This window comes from Carlito syrichta, unplaced genomic scaffold (genome assembly GCF_000164805.1).
Source record: "Carlito syrichta isolate Samal-C Ts95f unplaced genomic scaffold, Tarsius_syrichta-2.0.1 Scaffold314761, whole genome shotgun sequence".
In the NCBI taxonomy this organism is placed as follows: Eukaryota; Metazoa; Chordata; class Mammalia; order Primates; family Tarsiidae; genus Carlito; species Carlito syrichta.
The window spans coordinates 366762-392539 of NW_007258857.1; the positions used below are offsets into that span (position 1 = coordinate 366762).

Here is a 25778-nt window from a genome sequence, read left to right on the forward strand (position 1 = left end):
TCTTTTATAGTATCGTTGGTGTCTTTAATGGAATATTGTTCTTTTCCATGACTAGCTTAAGTTTCTGATAAAGAATAAGACGATGACCTAAATTACTGCTAAAACTACTGGCAGGAAATTTTAAATTACTTTAATAATGAAGAGATTAAAATGAGTTGCATTGGGAATAATATTTTAATTTTTAAAACATTTCAGATGGTGTGCAGAAGGTGGAAATTTGATTTGTTGTGACTTTTGCCATAATGCTTTCTGCAAGAAGTGCATTCTGCGCAACCTTGGTCGAAAGGAGCTGTCTACAATAATGGATGAAAACAACCAATGGTATTGCTACATTTGTCACCCAGAGCCTTTGTTGGACTTGGTCACTGCATGTAACAGCGTATTTGAGAATTTAGAACAGTTGTTGCAACAAAATAAGAAGAAGATAAAAGTTGACAATGAAAAGAGTAATAAAGTATATGACCATACGCCCAGATTTTCTCCCAAGAAGAATAGTTCAAATTGCAATGGAGAAGAAAAGAAATTAGAAGTTTCATGTTCTGGTTCTGTAACTTATTCTTATTCAGCACTGATTGTGCCCAAAGAGATGATTAAGAAGGCAAAAAAGCTAATTGAAACCACAGCCAACATGAACTCCAGTTATGTTAAATTTTTAAAGCAGGCAACAGATAATTCAGAAATCAATTCTGCTACAAAGTTACGTCAGCTTAAGGCTTTTAAGTCTGTGTTGGCTGATATTAAGAAGGCTCATCTTGCATTAGAAGAAGATTTGAATTCAGAGATTCAAGCTTTGGATGCTGTAAACAAAGAGAAAGATACCAAAGAGCATAAAGTCATAGATACTAAATCTGAAACAAAAGCACGAAAAGGAGAAAAACTCTGTGCTTTGGAAAAGAAGGATATTTCAAAGTCAGAAGCTAAACTGTCAAGAAATGTAGATAGTGATCACATGGACCACAATGTTCCAACAGAGGAACAGAGAGCAAGTAAAAGTACTCCTGGTGAACATAAGAAATCTGATAGAAAAGAAGAACCTCAGTATGAACCGGCTAACACTTCTGAAGATTTAGACATGGATATTGTGTCTGTTCCTTCCTCAGTTCCAGAAGACATTTTTGAGAATCTTGAGACTGCTATGGAAGTTCAGAGCTCAGCTGATTATCAGGGGGATGGCAACAGTGGAGCTGAGCAAGAACTGGAGAGTTCATCTGTAAAGTTAAATATCCCTTCAAAAGACAACAGAGGAGGTATTAAATCAAAAACTACAGCTAAAGTAACAAGAGAATTATATGTTAAACTCACCCCTGTTTCCCTTTCTAATTCTCCAATTAAAGGTGCCGATTGTCAGGAAGTTCCACAAGATAAAGATGGCTATAAAAGTTCTGGTCTGAATCCTAAATCAGAGAAATGTGGTCCTGACCAGGAAAACAGTGACACTGAGCATTTGGTTGAAAATGATGTTCCATTACTTTTAGAAGAATCTGATCTTCGAAGATCCCCACGTGTGAAGACTACACCCTTGAGACGACAGACAGAAACCAACCCCGCCACATCTAATTCAGATGAAGAAAGTAATGAAACAGTTAAGGAGAAAGAAAAGCTATCAGGTCCAATGAGAAAGAAGGATAAGCAGAATTCTTCTGACAGTGCTGTAGATAATCCTAAACCTAATACAGTGCCTAAATCTAAGCAATCAGAGATTATGGATCAAAATTCAGATTCTGATGAAATGCTAGCAATCCTCAAAGAGGTGAGCAGGATGAGTCACAGTTCTTCTTCAGATACTGAAATTAATGAAAGTCATACAAATCATAAGACTTTGTATGATTTGGAGACTCAAACGGGGAAAGATGATAAAGGGAAAAGGAAACGAAAAAGTTCTACTTCTGGCTCAGATTTTGATATTAAAAAGGGCAAATCAGCTAAAAGCTCTATAATTTCTAAAAAGAAACGACAAAACCAGTCTGAATCTTCTAATTATGACTCAGAATTAGAAAAAGAGATAAGGAGTATGAGTAAAATTGGGACTGCCAGACCAACCAAAAAAAGAGTTTCAAATAAAAAAAATTATGATTCTTCTGAAGATGAAAAACACAGCAAAAAAGGAATGGATAATCAAGGGCAGAAAAGTTTGAAGATTGCAAAAGAAGGATCATCTGATGATGCTGAAAGGAAACAAAGAGAGACTTTCTCTTCAGCAGAAGGCACAGCTGATAAAGACAAGACCATCATGGAATTAAGAGATCGACTTTCTAAGAAGCAGCGGCCAAGTGTTTCCTCTGATGGGGCTGATAAGCCTTCTGGGAAAGAGGAGAGTTTTAATTCTTTGGAAGTCAGAAAGGTTGCTGAAACTAAAGAGAAGAACAAACATCTGAAAACCAAAACGTATAAAAAAGTACAGAGTGGCTTATCTGATGTTGCTGAGAAATTCCGAAAGAAAGAGCAGAGTGATGAATCTTCTGAAGATGATAGAAAGCAGAGCAAAAAGGGAACTGAAGAAAAAGAAAAGGAATCTCAAGAGTTTAAGAAAAAAGTAATTAAGATGGAACAACAGTATGAATCATCATCGGATGGCACTGAGAAGTTACCTGAGGGAGAAGAAATATGTCATTTTCCTAAGGGCATAAAACAAAATAAGAATGGCACAACTGACGGTGAAAAGAAACGTAAAAAAATAAAAGGTAAAACTTCTAGAAAGAAGAATGAGTTATCTGATAATGCTGAAAAGTTACCAGGGAAAGGAGATAGTTGTGACTCCTCAGAAGATAAAAAGAGTAAAAATGGAGCATCTGGTAGAGAGAAGAAAAGGTGCAGCTTGCCTGAAAAGAGTTCAAGGAAGAGACAAGATTGTTCATCATCTGATACTGAGAAATACTTCATGAAAGAAGATGGTTGTAACTTCTCTGATAAGAGACTGAAAAGAATAGAATTGAGGGAAAGAAGAAATTTAAATTCAAAGAGAAATACCAAGGAAATACAGAATGGATCATCATCTTCTGATGCAGAGGAAAGTTCTGAAGATAAGCAAAGAACTTCAGCTAAAAAGAAGGCCATCAATGTCAAGGAGAAAAAGAGAGACTCCCTAAGAACAAGTACGAAAAGGAAGCAAGCCGACATTACTTCCTCATCTTCTTCTGATATAGGAGATGATGATCAGAATTCTATAGGCGAGGGGAGCAGTGATGAACAGAAAATTAAGCCTGTGACTGAAAATTTAGTTCTGTCTTCACATACTGGATTTTGCCAATCTTCAGGTATGCAAGAATAAATAAAAATTTATAATTTGTACTTCCTCCCTCTTGAATAATTACATTGTTTAATTTTACCTGAAGCCAATCAAATTCAGTTACTTCTTAGAAAAATATCATTTAAAATTTATTTAGAAATTTAATACAAAGCCTTTTCCATTTTTTATGCCATCATTGGAAGGTGTTTCAAACATTGCTAGTATTTTGTATCAAGGATCTCATATCTGTTGGGTAAATTTTGAAATTTCCTTATCAATATTTAATGCTTTTCTTTAGAGTAATGAGCAATAGTTTATGAAAGAAAATCAAACTGATTCTAGTAGTTCAGTAGATATTTGTTCATGTAATGGAAATGAGTGCCTGGTATGTGAAAGTTTTAACTGCTTTGCCATGCATATGGCTTTCTAAATTGGAACAGATAACTATAACCATGTGTGGTCTTACGAAATCCTCTAAAATAATTTAAATTTACTTCATTGAAACTCTATGCTGATGCTTGTCGACTAGTTTTTTATGACATGGACAGATACTTCTCTTTTAAAAACACTTTCAAAAGAAGAAAGAACACCCAAAAAGTAGATAGATTACCACACCCTGATGAGATAGAGCACTGGGATTACCACACCCTGATGAGATAGAGCACTGGGAGCATTAGGATTTAGATCAATTGGCCAATAATACCAAGAAAAAAATTTTAAAAATAATTTTGATCATTATTAAAGTTTTTCATTTTTCTTTTCTTTTCTTTTTTTTTTGAGTTGGAGTCTCACTCTGTCACCAGACTGGAGTGCTGTGGCTGCTCCTGGCCACTGCAGCCTCAACTTGCTGGGTTCTGGCGATCCTTCCCCCTCAGCCTTTCAAGTAGCTGGAACTACAGGCGTGTGCTACCATGCCCAGCTAATTTTTGATTTTTATTGTAGAGATGAGCTCTCACCAAGTTGCCCAGGCAGGTCTCGAACCCGTGGGCTAAGGCAATCCACTCACCTCAACCTTCCAAAGCACGGGATTACAGGCTGAGCCACCAAGCCCAGCTTCATTTTTCTTTTTACTTTTTGAGTTGGAGTCTCACTCTGTTGCCCAGTCTGGAGTGCAGTGGCATGCTCATGGCCACCGCAGGCTTGACTTGCTGGGCTCAGGCAATCCTTCCACCTCAGCTTTCTAAGTAGCTGGAACCACAGGCACGTGCCCCCATGCCTGGCTAATTTTTTCATTTATTGTAGAAGTGAAGTCTTGCCAAGTTGCCCAGGCTGGTCTCAAACCCGTGGGCTTAGGCAATCCTCTCACCTCGGCCTCCCAAAGTGCTGCGATTATAGACGTAAGCTACTGTGCCCGCCTTTTTTTTCTTTTGTAAAGTTTTTTTAAAAATTAGTTGTATAATAAATGTGCATTGGTCACTTGTCTTTTTTTTTTTTTTCGTTAGTAAGGCCTGTCAATTAACTAGAGACACTTAGAATTTCTTTAAGTAGGTTTCAAATAAAACTGTGCTCTCAACATAGGTAGAATTTTTAAAATTTTTCCTTTTGTTTCTTATGTTAGAGTTTTTCATTTATCCCAATTGGCTTTTCATAAAATTAATTTGAATCTTGGTTTTTAGTAAAACTTTACATTTCTCTTCAGGAGCACTTATTGACTTGATTTGAAAACCAAGTGCTATATGCATGGTGTATGCTTTAGCTGAATGCTCTGCTGTATCAGATGCCTAGGTGGAGCTTTGCTTGTGTGTTTATTGTAACTAATTACAGGCTCACACTGCCTTACCTGAAATTCTTAGAGTGTTATGTATTTCAGAATTTATCTTTTTGATTTTTAGAAAGATAATATAGAGCAGTTATATATTAATGGAGTTGATGCAGTACCACAATAATTAAACACATAGTATTTCTGCAGCAAAACAGTTGAATATTGACACTTAGAGGAATAAACAGTTCAGACCAGGTTTTACTGCTCAATGATCTTTGGCACCACCTTATAAAATTTTCAGTTTTGAGAGCATTTTGGATTTCAGAATTGTGTATAAGGGATTGTAGACTTGTATTAAAAGTACAGAATCTAGTAGTTACTTTAATGTCAATCAATGTTTTAGTCATTAGGTTAGTTGGAAAAACCTTTATTAAGGATTAGAATATAAGAATAATAAATTGTGATTAGTTATGTGGAGTATTCCTGTTAGCAAATTGTAGGCTATTGAGCTAATCTTTCCAAAGTTTACTTTGGAAAATTTACTTCCATAATTAAACAACTTCCCTGGAGATATCATGTTCAATTTCAAATATTTTACAACTTTTCTCTTCCCAGAGTCTCCCTTGAATTAAAAAACCTTTGAAAGTTTCTATTATATACCTCTCATGTTTGTAATTATTAATACTTAGTGTACTAAGTAATATGCATCCATTAGACCTTAAGAAGAGATAGTAGCATATGGCAAATACTCAAAAGATGCATTTCCTGATACTTCCTTGTCTCAGCACTGACATTGATCATTGTGTTCTATTTTGATTTATTTAATTTTGATCTGAAGGAGAAGTGGGTATATTGGGAGGTAAACTTTTTCTCAGGTATTTATCTGGAGAAGTCTTGAAAATCTATCACTTCAGTAGATGCCAGTCCTTTAACTGTTTGGTGGAACAAGCCTTGTTGTTTGGGATTTTCTTTACCCTGAATATTTCTTGGGACCAAGCTGGTTACTTTGGATGAAAAAACGGATGATAAATTTGCTGGGGAATTTAACCGGTCAAACAACTGGGTTTTGTCAGTAGAAACACTTAAGCAGAATAGAATATGAATGGCCTTGAAAGTAAGCACTATGTTAAAAGTGCTGTTTTTAAAGATAAATTTGGATATGAGCCCACGATAAATGTCATTCTTTATGAATTTACTTGCATGCTTATATAAGCGTGCTGAATTCATCTATTCCTTTAATATGTCTAACTTAATTTTAGGTGACAAACGTAGGAGACTTTAAAAAGCTCTCTTTCTACCTCACCCCCAATGAGTTTAGAGAATTCCAATTCATTCAGCAATATTTGAGTACCCTATTGCAGGTATAATATTGTCTTAGAAATTGGGGCTTGGGAATGGCATCAGCAACCAAGATGAAGAACATGGTTCTAGGAGATTGTATTATAATGCAAGGCAGCAGATATAGATGAATCATTTTTATAAAGTTCCAGAAGAAAGACATAAAACCATAATGGGGCTGTGTGATAAGAAGACTTAGAAGAACAGGTAGCATTTGAAGTTTGAAGAATAGGTCAAATTAAAGATGTAGTACAAGAAAGAATTACAGTAATATTACTAGTGATAATTCATTTGAAGATTGGTCTGCTTACATGAGGTCTTTATTGTGATTTTGCTGGAATGTTTGAGATTTAGTTTTGCCTTTCTATATGAGTATTTAGCATGTTTCTTTTTTTTGAGTTGGAGTCTCACTCTGTCACCCAGACTGGAGTGCAGTGGCTGCTCCCAGCCACCACAGCCTCAATCCGCTGGGCTCCGGCGATCCTTCCGCCTCAGCCTTCCGAGTAGTCGGAATTAAAGGCGCGCGCTACCACGCCCGGCTGATTTTTGATTTATTGTAGCGATGAGGTTTGGCCAAGTTGCCCAGGCAGGTGTCGAACCCGCGGGCTCAGGCAGTCCACTCACCTCAGCCTCCCAAAGGTGTGGGATTACAGACTGAGCCACCGAGCCTGGCAGTTTTAGCATATTTCTATCCTGAACCCATATCTATGTTCTTTAGAGGTTTTTTCCCCCTCCATTTCCCTTCAACATTTTGTTATGCAAACATTTAGATACATGCAAAAGTTTCTACCATTAACATTGTACTATGTTTGCTTAATAATGTGTTTATGTAGCCTTCTGTCCATCATTGTATCTAACTTTATTTTTTTAACTTTCTGTTTGGAAATAATTATAAATCCACAAGCGTCTGCAAAAAAAAAAAAAAATGGTACAGGGAGGTCTTCAATGACCTTAAGTTTCCCATAGTGGTAATATAGCTGTAGTACAGTGACAAAATCAGAAAACTAAAGATTTATTCAAATGTCACCAGTTTCACATATGCTGGTGTGTGTGTGTGTGTGTGTTTGTGTGTGTGTGTGTGTGTGTGTGTGTGTGTGTGTGTGTGTTTCTGCTGCAGTTGTACCACGTGTGTAGCTTTGTATAACCACCACTACAACCAAGATACCAAGCTTCCCTTGTGCTACCCTTTATAGACACTCCTCCTTACTTCCTAACTTCTGGCAATTAGTAATCTATTTTTTTTTTTTTTTTTTTTTTGAGTTGGAGTCTCACTCAGTCGCCCAGACTGGAGTGCAGTGACCGCTCCTGGCCACCGCAGCCTCGACCTACTGGGCTACTGAGTTCCTTCTGCCTCAGCCTTCCAAGTAGCTGGAACTACAGTCGTGTGCTACCATGCACGGCTAATTTTTGATTTATTGTAGAGAGGAGGTCTTGCCAAGTTACTCAAGCGGGTCTCGAACCCGTGGGCTCAGGCAATTCACTTACCTCGGCCTTCCAAAGTGCTGGAATTACAGGCTGAGCCACCGAGCCCAGCCAGTAATCTATTCTTTATCTCTATAATTTTGTTTTTTGAGATGGAATCATGAATATGTAACCTTTTGAGATTGGTTTTTTTCACTTAGTGTAATGTCATTAAAGTTTTTGGTACATTTCAAATTAAATGGTAAATATCAGCATACTTCTCCCTAAATACTTCAGCATGCATAGTGTTAACCTAGTGTTCAATATTAAGTTTGGTTTTCTTTTGAGTTGGAATTTATATGCAAGAAAATGCCCTGGTCATAATCTTTTTAGATATTTTATCAAAAGATAGAAATAAAACTTTTTATAAGGAAATAAGTTTTATTGTACTTGAATGTATCTCTGGGTAATTCAAGTCACAAACACTGTACAAATTCAAATGCATTTTTAATTTACTTGGTACTACCAAAATATTAATAGCAATTCTGCTATTCTTCATTGATATGGGATAAATTAGGCATAAGTTTCTTGCTGAAATAATCTTTGCACTTAAAATAGACCAGTACAAAGGTTATTTTAGCAAGAAACTTATGCTAATGTATGGTGATTGATATAGAATTGTTACTGTGAAGGGTGGGTTTAAAAATCCTTGTGCTCTGGGAAAGAACTTTGAAATATATAAAATCCAACTATTTATCATTTTACTGCTGGCACTTCATAAATTTCCTTTTATGTTTTCCATAAAAATTCTTTTTACTTATGTTTTGAATTCCATAATAGAGTTTAGAATCCACTTAAAGTACTTTAAAGTTTTTGGCTTCCAGTAATATTTTACCTGGTTTTACTTATATAAATTGTTTAAAGCTAATTTTAAGTATACTTTTTTCCCTTCAAGGAGATGAAGCCTTATCTAAATCAGTGCCTGTCACAGTGGATGATGATGATGACGACAATGATCCTGAGAATAGGTATGATTCCATTTGTCAGGACTTTAAAAAGATTATAACACACCCTAGGCGTGGGCTCGAACAACAGCAGCTGAACAGCAAGCAGGTTATAAAAACCGGGAGTGTCTGCCTTAGAAAGACTCACTCACAGTCTTCCTACAAGTTTGAAAGAAGGGCCAGAAAATGGGCTAAAACCCAGAAGCCTTAAGAGAAAGTAAATACCAGTATTAACACACCTAGCATAGGGTGTGCTATAAATACAGAACTGTTAATTTTATGTTTCCATGTAAACTGTGATCATGCTTTGAGAATATTTTAATTTTGACAGATTATTTTACTGATAAAAGTGACTTATATCCCAATAAATTGGTATCAACAGACATATCTCTCCTATATTTGATTATTGTTTTTAATTGCCATTCAATATGGTGATCCTACTTATTTTTTAATTTTTTAAAATTTTTTTATTGTTTGAGTTGGAGTCTCACTCTGTCGCCCAGACTGGAGTGCAGTGGTCGCTCCCGGCCACCGCAGCTTCGACCTGCTGGGCTCCGGCGATCCTTCCGTCTCAGCCTTCCGCGTAGCTGGAATTACAGGCATGCGCTACCACGCCCGACTGATTTTTTGATTTATTGTAGAGATGAGGTCTCACTGCCCAGGCGGGTCTCGAACCCGCGGGCTCAGGCAATCCACTCACCTCAGCCTCCCAAAGGCGCGGGATTACAGGCTGAGCCACCGAGCCCGGCCTACTTATTAAGACCTGTTGAGATTTTTTTTTTTAAGTACTCATTTTCAGATCAAGAACTCTCTTTCAAAATAAGTTAAAATTTATAAGGTCTACACTAATTTAGATTTTAACCATTTTTCAAATGAAATGGAAGTAGACAATATGATGGCATTAACTTTAATAAGACTTAAACAATAGATTTAAATGTAGAGAGTATAGCCTGTGTGGATATACTCAACTAAGGGGTGGCTGGGAGAAGGGAAAAAAAAGACACTAAAATCATTGTTTCTATATAATCTTTTAAACACTTGCTAGACTATAGCATACACCACACTCATAATCTTCAACAAGAAGATAGTGTGGTGTTGTGGATGGAATTTTGAAATAATGGGGTTAAGGATACCTGACTTCTGATGTTTTAAACAACTACCTATGTGGTTTTGAGAAAGTGACTTTACTTTTGGTCAAAGTTTTCTATCTTTAAAATGAAAAGGATGGATATGATTTTTCTCTGATTAATTCTAGCACCAAAAAATCTATGATAGATTTGAGATAATTTTGTTAAAGAGCACTAATATTAACCATTTATTTACTCCTAATAAGTAAGCTCTAATGTTAAGAAAACATGAAAATATACATGTAATTTTTATGTCATAATTTTGTATGAAACTGAGTTAGTAAATGCTGTGGGGTCAGCTATTAGTCTAGCTTTTTAATACCTTGGTGTAAGTGATAGGTTTCTGTTTCAAAGATCAACACTCAGCTAGTTAACAGAAGAACGTTGTTATTAAGTTGAGTGAGCAGTTTTGTTTTACACTTTAGAATAGAACTTAATCGTGTACACAAAGACTTAGATTCTGCTTGCTTACCTATTTTTTTTTTTTTTGAGTTGGAGTCTTACTCTCTTGCCCAGGCTGAGTGCAGTGGTATGCTCCTGACTACTGCATCCTCAACCTGCTAGGCTCAGGTGATCCTCCCACCTTAACCTTCCAAGTAGCTGGAACTACAGGCATGTGCCACCATGCCCTGCTTAATTTTTTTATTTATTGTAGAGATGAGGTTTTGCCAAGTTGTCCAGGCTGTTCTCGAATCCCTGGGCTTAGGAAGTCCTCTTGCCTTGGCCTCCCAAAGTGCTAGGATTACAGGTGTGACCCACCACACTTTACCTGCTTACCTTCTTTTAAATTTAAAAATGTATATCCAATTATTTAAAGGGATAGGGAGTGGGGTCCAGAATGGAATGCTAAAGACATACAATATATTCATCAGGGATTTTATAGAATATCATCACAGCTAGATTATGAAAGCATTTAAAATTTTATTTTTTAAAATGCTTTAATTTTTTTCATTTACATATGCTACTATTTGTTTTCCTATAAATCATAGGACCTCAAATGTTACTGAAAGGCTAATAATGTTTAAAAAATTCTATATCCTAATTTGACTGAGTGATGAAACTTAATTTCACATTTAACTACGAAATAAGAATGTTGATATGATAATTTTTTGTGTTAGAACTTGTCAATATAAATATCATTTTCAACTTTTAAGTTAACCTGATCATCTCATACAACCCTGTTGAGTACTTTTGAGAAGAGTTAAATTTTATCTTAAGCATGTCTTTCTTTATACTCAGTTTAATGAGCTTTTATCAAATATACAATTAATAACATGTTCAATATCCCCTATACTAAAGAGATATCTAATACGTAAGGGTTGTCTAGTCATGATGAGGATCAGATACCTTATTGCATTATTTTAGTATAGATGATGTATTTGAGCATTTTTGAATATGCACTAGGCAACATTTAAACATTTGTTTGGAGACCATAATTAAGTCTTGGAATTATTTTTCTACCTTCACATGTTTTGAATAGGATGTATTTTGGAAGACAGCATATTGTACTTTTGTGTAAATTTGTACACAGTTGTGTAATTGTGTGTAAATTGTGTGTACATTTTATATGCTTTGCCTTTTTAGTAGCATCGTAATACATTTTCAGTGTTGATACTTATGAAGAGGTAAATAGTGTATTGCAAATGCTTAACTAGTTGGATGCAGTAAATTTGTGTAAAACATTTTTCTTGTTCAAGCATTTAATTTTAATGATAATGCATCTTTTTATGAGAGTTGAAATAGTTTGTTAGAATCAAGATATATAGACTAGTTTGTAGCCAGAGAAGTTTTGGAAATTTGAAATTGAAGAAGTAAATACTTTTAATTCCCAAAACATATATACTTGCATATATATTTATGTGCAAGTTTTAACAACAGATATCACTATTATTTACTTTTTCTATTTTAAAGCTATGATAGCTTTTGAGATCATTTAAAAACCTTTCATATTGTGAATATTTTAGTAGATGTGTATAAATAAGTTTCTGTTATTTTAGCGTAACTATTCATCATTCAGATTGAGATTAAGTGTATACTACTGTGAGATAGACTGGGCTGGCCTATAAATTTCTTTTTAATTACATTTATTTAATGAATAAAGAAAATTATAGGTTGATTGACACTCATCATTTTACTAGTTGAGCTTTTTAGAAAAAAAAGACGACTAACCTTATATTTAGAATTTGTATATAAAATTCAATACCTGAAATTTTATTTTAAATTTTATAGCTTAAGCTTCATGTCGTTTTTGAAAGGCAGAGTAATAATGCCAAAAAACTTGCCAGGTTTTACAAGTTATACACATAATTTTAAAGTCAGCTATTTGAATGTATTATTAGAGTAATGTTTCATTTACCTTGCAAATACCTGTAGTTGGGTTTTAAATTAGTTTTTTCTTTGAAAAGACATCTATTCACAGCCGGGCATGGTGGTGCATGCCTGTAGTTCCAGCTACTTGTAAGGCTAATTGTGGAAGGATCGCCTGAGACCAGCAGGTGGAGCTGCGGTGGCTATGTGTATGCCACTGCACTCAAGCCTGGGCAAAAAAGTGAGACTCCAACTCCAAAAAAAAAAAAAAAAAGACATCTATTAATATAATTTTTAATTACAGCTTCACTTCGGTAATTATACTGTCATTGAATGTACATCATTATTCCCTCTTGTTTTTAATATAACTGGGAATATTTTGACCAAATATTTTCTTTTTTTTTTTCTGAGTTGGAGTCTCACTCTGTCACCCAGACTGGAGTGCAGTGGCCGCTCCCGGCCACCGCAGCCTCGACCTGCTGGGCTCCGGTGATCCGCCTCAGCCTTCCGAGTACCCGGAATTACAGGAATGCGCTACCACGCCCAGCTAATTTTTTGATTTATTGTAAAGATGAGTTCTCGCCTGCCCAGGAGGGTCTTGAACCCGCGGGCTCAGGCAATCCACTCACCTCAGCCTCCCAAAGGCGTGGGATTACAGGCGGAGCCACCAAGCCCAGCTCCGAACATTTTCTAATAATATCATGTAATTTAATTTAAGAGCTGCACTCTGAATGAGTCTCAGATGGTAGTGTTTTTCAGTTTAACAGTATTAGTGTAGTTCAGGATCATTAAACCAGGCTTATCTTTAGAGTTTGCATAATGAATAATCACTGAAGAGAACATTTCTCCCCAAAATACTTATTTTCAGAGTGTTCTTTATTTGTGTATTTTGTAGAATATGAAAAATATTTAAAATTGCACTTTTGAGAGCATAAAAACCAAATTGTTAGGTTTTTTTTTTAGTTGGAGTCTCACTCTGTCACCCAGACTGGAGTGCAGTGGCCGTTCCCAGCCACTGCAGCCTTGACTGGCTGGGCTCCGGCGATCCTTCCGCCTCAGCCTTCCAAGTAGCTGGAACTACAGGCTCGCGCTACCACGCCCGGCTAATTTTTGATTTATTGTAGAGATGAGGTCTCGCCAAGTTGCCCAGGCGGGTCTCGAACCTGCGGGCTCAGGCAATCCACTCACCTCAGCCTCCCAAAGGCGCAGGATTACAGTCTGAGCCACCGAACCTGGCATAGAATAATTTTTTTTAACAGTGGTTTTGTTTGATTAGAAAAATAGCTTTGATTCTCCTTTATTGTGCTTGAAAAACAAAGGTGGCATTTTAAATTAAGTGTTTTATTTGTTTTTCTGTTTGAGTTAAGGGCTTTATTTTTTTATTTTTTGAGTTGGAGTCTCACTCTGTTGCCCAGGCTAGAGTGCTGTGGCACACTCATGGCCACCCTAGTGTTGACTTGCTGGGCTCCGGCGATCCTTCCGCCTCAGTCTTCCAAGTAGCCAAAACTCCAGGCGCATGCTACCACAGCTGGCTAATTTTTAAAATTTATTGTAGAGGCGAGATCTCACCAAGTTGCCCAGGCTGGTCTCAAACCCACAGGCTCAGGCAGTCCTCTCACCTCGGCCTCCCAAAGTGTTGAGATTACAGGCTGAGCCACTGAGCCTGGCTGAGTTAAGGGTTTTAAATAGCAATATTAAGTTACCTTTTTAAAATTTACTTTATTTATCTAGTACAGGTAAGTATGGTATAAGTCATTTAAGTATAATACAGTCATCCAGCCAGTAGATAGGCTCTATATGTAGATACCTAAACTGACTGTAGTTGCTGTTGACTCTGTATTATATGCTTGAATTTTCAGCAAGGAAATAAATACGGTCAGTAGTGGTGATCTTTTTTCTTATCTGCTTAAGATTGAAGCATTTTATCCAGTTTTTCTTTCTTGTTCTCTATTATTTGGTGATACTGGGACTTATAAAAATGAGAAATAGATCTAAAAGTTTAGATTTCTGGTGTCAATAAAAGTGTTTAATTTTTCTGACTTAATATCCTTTGTCTTTAACTTTGAAATTTCAAAATACAAATGAGATGAATAAATTCTGTTTTTACTTTAAGTATAAAACCATTGAACTAATTCTCTAATATGGTCAAAGTTTCTATATTTATATAAATGTTAGTATTCCTTTAAAACTTAGATTTTTACATGTAATCAGGGAATATACATTTTGTAATTCAGGCCTATTCAAGCACCAGACCTTATGTTAAATAACTTTAGTCATAACTGTGGATTCTTAATTTCATACAGCTTTTATTTTTCTATCCTAAGATTTTTTAAATGTCATTTGGTATTAATTTTCCTGATACCTTCACCAAAAAGAAAACAGAGCTTTTCATCAGCTACAGACATTGTAGGACATGTGACTTAAAAATAGTATTAAACCATTTTTTAGCTTTTTGATTATTTGGTTATTTCATTATCATTTTATGAATTCCAACATTTTGGGGTACCCATCATTATCCCTTAGTCATAGTTTTTAATAGAAAACTTAATATCAAGATACTAATTGTGAACCTGAGTTCTAGTATATGCTACATACATTTTGAAAAATTCTATAAAATGTTTTTTGTTCCTATCCCTCAAATACATGACATTTGTTAAATCAAAGCCTTACACCCTGCTCCAAGAATATGTATTTATTCTCACAGAAAATATTTGACATTCCTTGACTTTGAATTATTTTACATGTCAACCTTTAAAATATTGTGTAATACTTTAGTACATTATACTTATATGTTTTGTATCTCTAAAATGTATACACTTAAACCTATGATCTTATTTGGAATTCTGTACTAAGTATTCTATTGTGATATTGTACACAAAATGTGTAAAAACAATTTTTAAGCAAATTTTATCATCTTGTATATGGATGTCCAGTATTTTGACCTTCTAAAAATGTAATTGTTTTTACCCGTTTTCTTCAAACCTGTCCTCAGAACCTCTTATAAGATCAAATGGTATTTGTAGGAAGTATCTCAGATGGCCAGTGTATTTTAGAGATGAAGCATTTTGGGCTAAAGATGTCTAGAATGCTGTGTGTGTGTTTGAGTCTGGGCTAAAGATGTCTAGAATGCTGTGTGTGTGTGTGTGTGTGTGTGAGTCAGAGTCTCACTCTGTTGCTCAGGCTGGTGTGCAGTGTATAGTCATGGCTCACCACAGCCTTAACCTCCTGGGCTCAGGGGATCCTTTTGCTTAAATTTCCCGAGTAGCTGGGACTACAGGTCTATGCCATCACACCTGGCTAATTTTTTGATTTGTTTTATAGATGAGGTCTTGCTATGTTGTCCAGACAGGTCTAGAACTCCTGGGCTCAAGCAGTCCTCCCACCTTGGCCTCCCAAAGTGCTGGTATTGCAGGCGTGAGCCATTGTACCTGGTCAGGACTCTTTTAAAAAAAAATCTTTAAAAATCAAAGCTTGAACTCTTTCATTTCTGAATATATATTTTGAAATCAGTAAAATACAGGTATCTTTAAAAATGTGACTATAATGTATTTTCTCAGGCACTCAGCACTGAATTGTTAATGTGTAGAGAGTATAGCACTGGCATAGTAAAATTAACAGTAGATTAGGATTTAGGATTTTAGGTTCTACTCCTGGCTTTGCCACTAACTAGTTTTGTTTCTTTGGCTAAATTATTTCCTTTCTAAGCCCATTCAGGTTAATTCTTCTAGCTGTAACATTTTGTGTAGCTTTTGTTATGGCTGTTTCTCTAAAGCTTACTGGTGCAAAAGATCCTTTTCTTGATTGCTTTTTAAGAAACTCAGCATTTTGAATTAATGATTTACCTAGCAGCAAGAGACAATTTACTTGTCTTTCCTATTTGAGTGCTTAATCAAGAGACATTACTCATTTTCTTTCTAGGTAGGATCAGAATTACTAAAGGGTTTCTTGGTTTTGTCATTTTTTTTTCCTGACTGCTTGTTTGTCTTTGTGTTGTTGGGCTCATTATTTTATTGTGCTTTCTTTTAGTAAATGAAGGTATAATAAGGTGGTACCTTGATGTTTATTGTGTGATTTAGAAGACTTAGCTTGTGTGGGTTTTGGGGGTCCTATAATATGTTCTTTCATGCAGCAGTTCTAAACACTGCTTGTGGGCTTTTGCCCTTCCTCCCACATTCTTTTGCTTCCCCCCCATTCTCTCCCTTTCAGGAAAATGGAGGAATGGCTCCATTACTTCCAGCTCCGCCCAGGTTTTCTGCCACAAGAGTGACAGAGCCTGTGCCTCTAATGCTTCTGATAGAGTCATGACTGCTTTGGATGCTACACCTACCCCAAGATGTAATACTGAGCATTGAGATTCCAGGGGCAGTACCTTGTTGCCTGGATGATTTTCCCAGAAACGTCCTGGAAAGCCTTAAGAAAGGAAACTTCAGAGCAAACAGAGTCAACTAGGGATCATGACTGTACATCCATCATGTGCATACTAGTACAAGTCCAGCCGAGGTCTCCAAAATGATGCTTTGCCAGCCTCAGCTGGTTCTCAAGTGATGATGTCCTTGAAGTTTCTGTGGTCTGTGACTCCAGAGTTAAGGTAGTGGAGTTTCCCTTTAAAGCATCTCACTGCAGGCTTTATAGATGGGACACATCTCACCTCAACGTGCTTGCTGACTACTCAGGTTGAAGGTCAGCCTCAGCCCTTAGGTCCTTTAAGATTAAGTTTTAATTTTGAAATGTAGTGTATGTTATAGGATAGGTTTATGGTACCATGAGTCTTTAACATACTGGGCTTGATCTATCAATAATAATTTGTGTAAGATGTTTCTACTTTATTTATTTATGCTTTTTAGGGCTTAATTTACACAGCTATAAATTAGGTTTTTCTTTGGTAAAGAGGTATTAGAGGGCAAATATAAAACATCTTAACCAGGTAAATCGAAAGCTAAAGTCTCCATCACTCCATATATACAACTTGTGATTTGGAGAAAAATGACCATTCCCTAAAGTTTGTAATTTTCCTACTTCTAAAGTGACTATGATTGTTCTACATGTTATGGTCTTACTGAAAGTTGTTGATGAGTTGTAATTTTTTTTTTTTTTTTGAGTTGGAGTCTCACTCTGTCACCTAGACTGGAGTCCAGTGGCCGCTCCCGGCCACCACAGCCTCGACCTTTTGGGCTCCAGCGATCCCTCCACCTCAGCCTTCCAAGTAGCTGGAACTATAGGGGTGCGCTACCACACCGGGCTAATTTTTGATTTATTGTAGAGTTGAGGTCTCACCAAGTTGCCCAGGCAGGTCTTTAATCCACGGGCTCAAGCAATCCACTCACCTCGGCCTCCCAAAGTGCTGGGATTACAGGCTGAGCCACCAAGCCCGGCCAAGTTGTAATTTTTTAGTATGAGAGTCTGGTCTCATTTTTTATGATTTATTATGTGATTTATTAGTAGAGTCTTATCGTGTACATTATATTTCTTAGTTTCATGACAACCCGGAATTTAAGAATGAATTAGGTCTACATATTTTGCTCTCCCGTTTAGTAGACATATTCTTAGGTATCTAGGGTTTATAAGAAGAAAAACTGTGATTTCTTACAATTTGCAACCAAGCTAATATGGAATCTTTATAGCTAATATGGAATCTTAAGACTTTTTCTGAACTTATAGTCACAAACTGAAATGAGGTTCTTGAGCTAACCTTTAGAGTAATTAGATTAGGGATTGTATTTTTGTTGGCTATTTATTGTCCTACCCAAATAATGTTACAGGACCTACTTGTAACTGCAAGTAAACTGTTTTTTCATTTATTTTTTTCTTTTGTTTTGAGTTGGAGTCTCTGTCACCCAGGCTGGAGAGTGCAGTGGCACACTCAAGGCTACCTACTGTAGGCTCAACCTGCTGGGCTCAGGTGATCCTTCCACTTGCCTTCCAAGTAACTGGAACTATAGGCGCGTGCCACCACACCCGGTTAATTTTTGGATTTATCGTAGAGATGAGGTCTCACCTAGTTACCCAGGCTGATTTCGAACCCCTGGGCTCAGGCAGTCCTCTTGCCTTGGCCTCCCAAAGTGCTGGGATTACAGGCTTGAGCCACCACGCCTGGCCCTGTTTTTCCATTTCTTTTTTTTTTTTTGAGTTGGAGTCTCACTCCGTCGCCCAGACTGGAGTGCAGTGGTTGCTCCTGGCTACCGCAGCCTCGCCTGCTGGGCTCCAGCGATCCTTCTGCCTCAGCCTTCCGAGTAGCTGGAATTACAGGCATGCGCTGCCACACCCGGCTGATTTTTTGATTTACTGTAGAGATGAGGTCTTGCTGCCCAGGCGAGTCTCGAACGCGCAGGCTCAGGCAATCCACTCACCTCAGCCTCCCAAAGGCCGCGGGATTACAGGCTGAGCCACCGAGCCCGGCTCTGTTTTTCCATTTTCTAATCAGTATCTAATGCTTCACATATTATGTATGTACACCCAGATTTATTCATTTCAAAATTTATACCCAAATTAATTCGATAAAGTTTATCTTATTCCATGAGGAATGACAACAACAGCATATTATTATTATTATTATAAGACGACAGGTTCTCGCCAAGTTGCCCGGGGTGGTCTAGAAACTGTGAGCTCAGGCAGTTCACTTGCCTCGGCCTCCCAAAGTGCTGCTAGGATTATAGGCTGAGCCACCAAGCCCGGCCAACATAGTATATTAAAGATGATTTTAATATAGCCCAGCAGAAGAAAATAGTCTTTTATTTTTATATTTTTGTTGAGACAAGGTCTTGCTATGTTGTCTAGGCTGGTCTCGAACTTCTGGTCTCAAGCAATTCTCCCACCTTCCTTGTAATCTCAAAGTGCTAGAATTACAGATGTGAGCCACTGCATCAGGCCAGGAGCAAAGTCTGTAATGCTATGCCACACATAGAAAATTGTTGCACACATTTTATTTTAGAGTCTCAGTCTTTTTTACAGACATACAAATTTTACAATTTTATTATTACAAAATAGAATTATATTGTGGTTTGTAAATTACTTTTTTACTTAATATTACTTATGTTCTATGTTAATCTTAGGATATTGACATAGACTATATGTAATATTAAATAAATGTTAATATTAATTACCTCTTATTTCATCTTATGGCTAGTCACGTGATAATACTCTAATAACGCTGATATTGAATATTTAAATTTTTCTTACTCTTTGCTATTATAGACAACATTGCAATAAACATCCATGAAATTTTGAAAACAGATTATTTTAGAGACTTTTTCAGAAAAGATACTTTTATTTAATGTAAAAGATTTCCCTTTATTCTGAAGCTGTTTCTTTGTTTGATAATATTTAAAAAATTTTTTTATTTTAAAGATGTGGGGTACAATTCAGGGTTAGGTATACAAATGGTCATTCTTAAAGAGTTCATATTTCATTGTGAAGCTGTTTTTTAATTTGGGAAGGGTGTGCTGTAGATATTCTTTATTTTATAAAATGATGAAAGTAAGTGGTATTTGGGTTTAAATTTTTTTCTTGGGAAAATGAAAATGGCAACACCATATTAGTCCCCATTTCAAAAATGTTCACTGTGTGCAAACCATTGATCTAGAAATAAAGGAGCAAAACTTTATAATTTAACTCTAGTGAGATTTCAGTTTTGGTGATCTAATCTTTACTTTATTGAAATACAAATTGGGACAGAAACCTTCAGAAAAGCAGACTTGTCTGTGGTTCCCTGTAGCTATTGTGATTCTCTGGGTTATCTAAATATTTCTGATTCATCTGTTTGAGGGAGAAAGCACCAAAAGACAAACATTTATGGAAGCGATTGCCTGTTTTGCTTCAGTCTAGTTAGATGCTTTTGTTTTGTGTCTGACTGTCAGTGGTAACGAATAATGTACCCATAGAATAAAACTGAGGAGGCACGAACATGCATTAACATCTCCTACCATTGAATGAATTCTTGATTGAAATATGAATGCCTGCTAAGAGTTGTACAGAGGAGTTTCAGATATAGAAATAACAAATGTTCTGTAATCTCATCTATAAATTTTTGACTGAGCTAAGAGAGTCAGTCCTGATTGCACAAAGGATATTTATCCTATACTGATTAGCTTATGGCAAACTGTCAGAATCATGCCATCTTCTTTTTTTACCTTTCTATAAGATATTCCTTTGTAGTCGGGCTTGGTGGCTTAGCTTGTAATCCCACGCCTTGGGAGACTGAGGTGAGTGGATTGCCTGAGCCCGCGGGTTCGAGACCTGCCTGGGCAACTTGGCGAGATCTCATCGCTACAATAAATCAAAAAATTAGCCCGGTGTGGTAGCTCATGCCTGTAGTTCCAGCTACTTGGAAGGCTGAGGTGGAAGGATCGCCGGAGCCCAGCAGGTCGAGGCTGCAGTGGCTGGGAGCGGCCACTGCACTCCAGTCTGGGTGACAGAGTGAGACTCCAACTCCAAAAAAAAAAAAAAAAAAACCAAAAAAGATATTCCTTTGTTACTGTGATTTATGAATTTATATCAAAGGAACACCAGACTTATAAAAACACCTTGTCTTGAGCAAACCTGCATGACTGCTTTTTTCTTACATTTTCAGATACCTTTCTTGAGTACCAACATAGAAATTTCCTAGGAATATATTTTATTTTAACATATGACGGTATTAGTAAAATTAGTGTTTTCTTATGCTTTTTAGTAATTGATTTTTCCATTAGCAAATGGGTTTTCGAGGATCATCTAGAGGAATTTTGGTGTGAGTGAGGCCACTGTACTATCTGTCTTTTTGTAAAAGTGAAAACTTATTTGTGGTACTTTATGTTCTTTTATCATGTATGTAATTAATAGCGCTTATGTGCCTTCTCTACTCCAACTTGAATATTAGTAGATTCCTCATTGCTTCACTACTTAATGTTTAGTGCATGCTGTCATCTGGTTAAGAGAATTTATAAAGTAAATTAAAATTAAGGTCCAAAAGTATTATCCTTCAGTTTGAGGCATTGTGTCTTATTACACGTGAGTTTTCCAAGACTGTGTTTTTCTTTTGGATAACACCTCTCCTGTGGAATTCTGTCTTGAAATGCCATTTGTCTTAATAAGTTGGTTTACTATTGTTGGCCTATCTGATATTGTAGTTGTTGGATGATGGCAGCAAAGCCAATAGAGGATTGGATGGTTATCCAGCATCAAATTGTAATTGGTCAAAATAGTCAATAGAATACATCCTCCAGAGGTTTCAATATATTGCAGGATTTTCTAGAATTGAGAAATAATCAGTGCAAAGGACGTTTTCAAAAATTTTTTATAGCTTAGGTTAACACATGGTTTTTCTAGTCTTTTATTTACAATGTAAAATCTATTGGCAGGCTTATTTCTATTTTGATACAGAGAATTCTGGTTTTGTTTTAAAATTGGTATACTTCACCCCCAAAATATAGTTTTTTATTTTTCCTTACTCTCAAGAATTGCCAAGAAGATGCTTTTAGAAGAAATTAAAGCCAATCTTTCCTCTGATGAGGATGGATCTTCGGATGATGAACCAGAAGAAGTGAAAAAACAAACTGGAAAACAAAATGAAGAAAACCCAGGGGATGAGGGTGAGGTCCTCAAAGAGAAGTATATTCTTTTGTAATTTAATTCCTTGACCAATCCGTATTTGAAGAATATCTGACCTCCAAAAAATCTTAGTACATTCATTTAGAGTTTATTAAAGTATTTAAAACTTTATTACCATGACTTCTCTTGAGTATCTTTTAATAATTGTTGAAGTTAATTTTTTCAGTTACTGTCAATAAGCAGGCAATTTGTAACGCAAAATATTTTACAAAATAGTTCTATAAGTTTTATTGGTAATACTTAGTCAATATTTAATAATATTTATTAAATTTATTGATTTATCATCAATTTTATTTATTAAATAAACATTAAATAGTTATATTTGCTAATGGTAATAAATCAGATTTGATGTTTGAGATTACCTTCTATTACCAATGATGTGAAGGTATGTGCACAACTCTGATCTTCTCCATAAATTATGATAATTGTCAACAGAAAATACTGTTTTAAAAAACATTTTAATGGATAAAAGGCTGAAGAAGGTTTTATTGATTTATTTTCTTCATTTAGAAGCAAAAAATCAAGTCAATTCTGAATCAGATTCAGACTCTGAAGAATCTAAGAAGCCAAGATACAGACACAGGCTTTTGAGGCACAAACTGACTGTGAGTGATGGAGAATCTGGAGAAGAAAAAAAGACTAAGCCTAAAGAACATAAAGAAGCCAAAAGCAGAAATAGAAGAAAAGGTAAGACATTTTAATTCTGAATGTAAGGAACATGCTGGCTTTATAAACTAGTGTTAGTAATGAAATTTAAGTTTATCTACTCATACAATTGACCACTTATGTTAAGTAAATGTCAGTGTACTGGCAACAACTATTCTCTTATATGAAAGTGAAATAAATAATTAAAAAGCGGGAAGATAACCCAGAAACTGGAGATGACAAAAATAATATTTTTAACCTCTAGTAGTCATATACATTTAGATTATAAACAGAAATGAATATGACTTAATAAAGAAAACATACTTAAAGGCTATATAGAAAAGATTGTATAACAACTGCAAAATGACAGTGCTTTTCAGTGGAAAGGTAGAAGATACTATTGACTTACATTTATGAAAGCTTATTGCAAAGCTTAATTTGCATGTAGTCAGATTAAATTTTCATTTCATTAAAAGTCTGAGTCATTTTGCATTGAGGGTTTTTATGCTTCCAGCATCATGGTAAGCACTGAAGATCTAAAAATGAATAAGGTAATCTTACTCTCTGGTTTAGTGGTTTTCAACCTGGCTACACATGTGAGTCGCTTGGAGAGTGATACACCAGTGACTAGGCTCATCCCAAGCCAATTACATCATAATCAGTCATTGTGTGTCCTAGGTATCTGAATATTTTAAAAGAATCTCAGTGATTCTGGTAGTAGGTTTGACACTCACTCATTTAGTAAGAATTACAGACATTTACATTATAAAAAATATAGCACGTGGAGGGCATTTTGTGTAACAGAAGTATTATATAGTGTGGTATAAAGGAGGATTTCTTTAGTTTCTTGAGAGTTCGGGGTTATACCCAGAGATGGCTTCACAAAGAGGAAGTGTTTAGTCCAGCAGATCAAGTTGGAAATGGGGAGTTGGTAGATGTGTTGTGAGGATTTACAATATAAGCAGAGAAAATAAGTTTAAAGCCTATGTAAAACGTTTGGCGTATGGTAGATGGGATATAACTAATACGATGTAAGAGGGATTATAGTTGAGACTAGGGAAAGGAGCAACAGAGGATGAGACTGGACCTATGAGACAGAGACCAGATACTGGAGACCATTGTAAGCTTGTGTTTCTCAAATTGGAGTACTTGGCCGTGTACTGGGGGTAGATTTCTTCGGTGTGTCCAATTTACTGGAGATTTTGCAAAGGATATTTTAATATTAAATAATCATTTGTACTGGGCAATTAAATAAGAAATTTCTTGAGAAATTTGGTTAACAAAAAAGTTCAAAGATTTTTTTTTTCTTGTTAGAGACAGATTCTGAAGACTATAGATTGTACCCAACCTCTGGTGGGCAGATTAACTCTTCCTTGCCACTAGGAATAAAAAAGCATTTTTGGAAGTGTTTGAGAAATATGATAGTCTCTAAAGGCTAGAGAACCTTTCAAAGTTGTTTCTTTAAAAATTTCTAGCACCCTCAAATGCAAGGTCTGAAGAAAGTTTTTTATTGCTATATTTATCTTTAATTTTTTTGTATAACTGCTATATTGAGATATATAACCCCTAAACCATACAATTTATCATTTGCAGTATACAATAATAGATTTCAGTATATTCAGATTGTACCACCACTTAAACATATTACAAGAATGTAATATGGTCAGATTAGTTGCTTATTATTCGGTGAGCCTGAATACATTGTACTAATTTGGAAGATATAGCCATAGTTGATACCAAGAGGTATTGTTGGAGAAGAGGAGGGTTGATCTAAGTCATATAGGAGATTAAATTGTTAGGTCTTTTTAACTGATGTGAAAAGGAAAAATTTAGGATGATTTTCAGGTTTTTAGTATTGTCATAGTATACGTATAATATCACAAAAATAGGTTTTGTTGTTGTTGTTCAGTGGAGTTGTGATGTTTTACAAGTGGAGTGCTAAGGAAAGAATCTTGGAATCCTAAACACTTTGGAGCAAAAGTTATCCATTAAAAATAAGGAGGAAGTCCCTGCCACATACACATACAATTAATATGTCATGGGCATTTTTATGTTAATATATAAATAATAATACATCATTTTGTGAATGCTTATTTTTTTTTTCTTTTTTGAGTTGTGGGTCTCAGTTTGTTGCCCAACTGGAATACAGTGACATAATCATAGATCAGTGTAGCCTCCAATTCCTTGACTCAGGTCATCCTTCTGCCTCCACCTGCCAAATAGCTGGGATTATAGTCATGCACCACCACACCCAGCTAATTTTGGTTTTTTTTCTTGTTGAGTCATGATCTTGCTATGTTGGCTAGGCTGGTCTCAACTGTTGGACTCAGTCAGTCCTCCTGCCTTGACCTCCAAAAGTGCTGGGATTGCAGGTGTAAGCCACAGCACCCGGACTGTGCTTATCTTACATCTTTGCAGCATAACTGCAAGGTCTCTTATAAATTCTGTAAAGGAACTGAGTAAATTTTTTTTTGAGACATAGTCTTGCTCTTGCCCAGTCTGGAAGAGTAGTGATACAGTGATGGCTCACTGCAGCCTCAAACTCTTGGGCTCAAACAATCCTCCCACCTCAGTCTCCCAAGTAATTGTAACTACAGGCACGTGCTACCATGCATGGCTAATTTTAAAAAATTTTTGTTGAGGGTGGTCTTGCTATGTTGCCCAAGCTTGTCTTGAACTCCTAGCCTTAAGCATTCCTCCCACCTTGGTCTCCCAAAGCACTGGGTTTACAGGTGAGAGCCTCTGTACTTGGCCCAGAACTGAACAATTTAACAGGTTAGATATAGCAATATAGTCTCCTGTATATCTTCAACAAAAGGAGCAATATTGATTTTTGTCTCTGAGGCTTAGCTTAGAATATAGAGTCCTTTGGTGTACATGATTGCATTTGAGATTTGCTTTATTAAAACCCAAGTTTTCCATGACCTACGTTATTGCCCAAGTGTTTTGTTGTTGTTATTTGTGTAAGAGTGAGTAAAATCTTATGTTTCTAATATGGAGTATGATCATGAGGTTTTGCATTTGAAGTTGCGTGATTGTCTAACTTTTGTATGCTCTGGTGTTCCTATATTGTCTGGAAATTTGAATTGGGAGATGAGGGAAAATCAAGAGCTAATGGCCAACTTAGTAAATCTCATCATTAAATGAAATTGAATTGAAATGCATTAAAGAGGCATAAGAACAAAATGTAGCATGTGAACTTCAGTTTTCTCCTAAATTGGGAAAACATTATAAAATTATTTTTGTGACAATTTAAAATCTGTAAATATGTGTGTGTGTATATATATATATATATATATATTTTTTTATTTTTTTTTTTTTTTTGAGTTGGAGTCTCACTCTGTCGCCCAGACTGGAGTGCAGTGGCCGCTCCCAGCCACTGCAGCCCTGACCTGCTGGGCTCCGGCGATCCTTCCGCCTCAGCCTTCCAAGTAGCCGAAATTACG

At 36.1% G+C, this 25778-nt stretch overlaps 1 protein-coding gene across 7 annotated transcripts in view; it reads left to right on the forward strand.

The window, feature by feature from the left end:
• Positions 1-25778, forward strand: part of ATRX (ATRX, chromatin remodeler) — a 237710-nt gene that overhangs the window by 74645 nt on the left and 137287 nt on the right. For 5 of the 7 annotated variants that reach the window (XM_008071841.1, XM_008071843.1, XM_021719487.1 and 2 more), the window contains 4 exons: positions 196-3254; positions 8623-8695; positions 21535-21668; positions 22198-22374. In XM_008071841.1, coding sequence (XP_008070032.1) covers positions 196-3254; positions 8623-8695; positions 21535-21668; positions 22198-22374 — 3443 coding nt within the window. The remainder of the gene's footprint in view (positions 1-195; positions 3255-8622; positions 8696-21534; positions 21669-22197; positions 22375-25778) is intronic. The other 2 variants (XM_008071842.2, XM_021719489.1) reach the window with 1 other exon arrangement.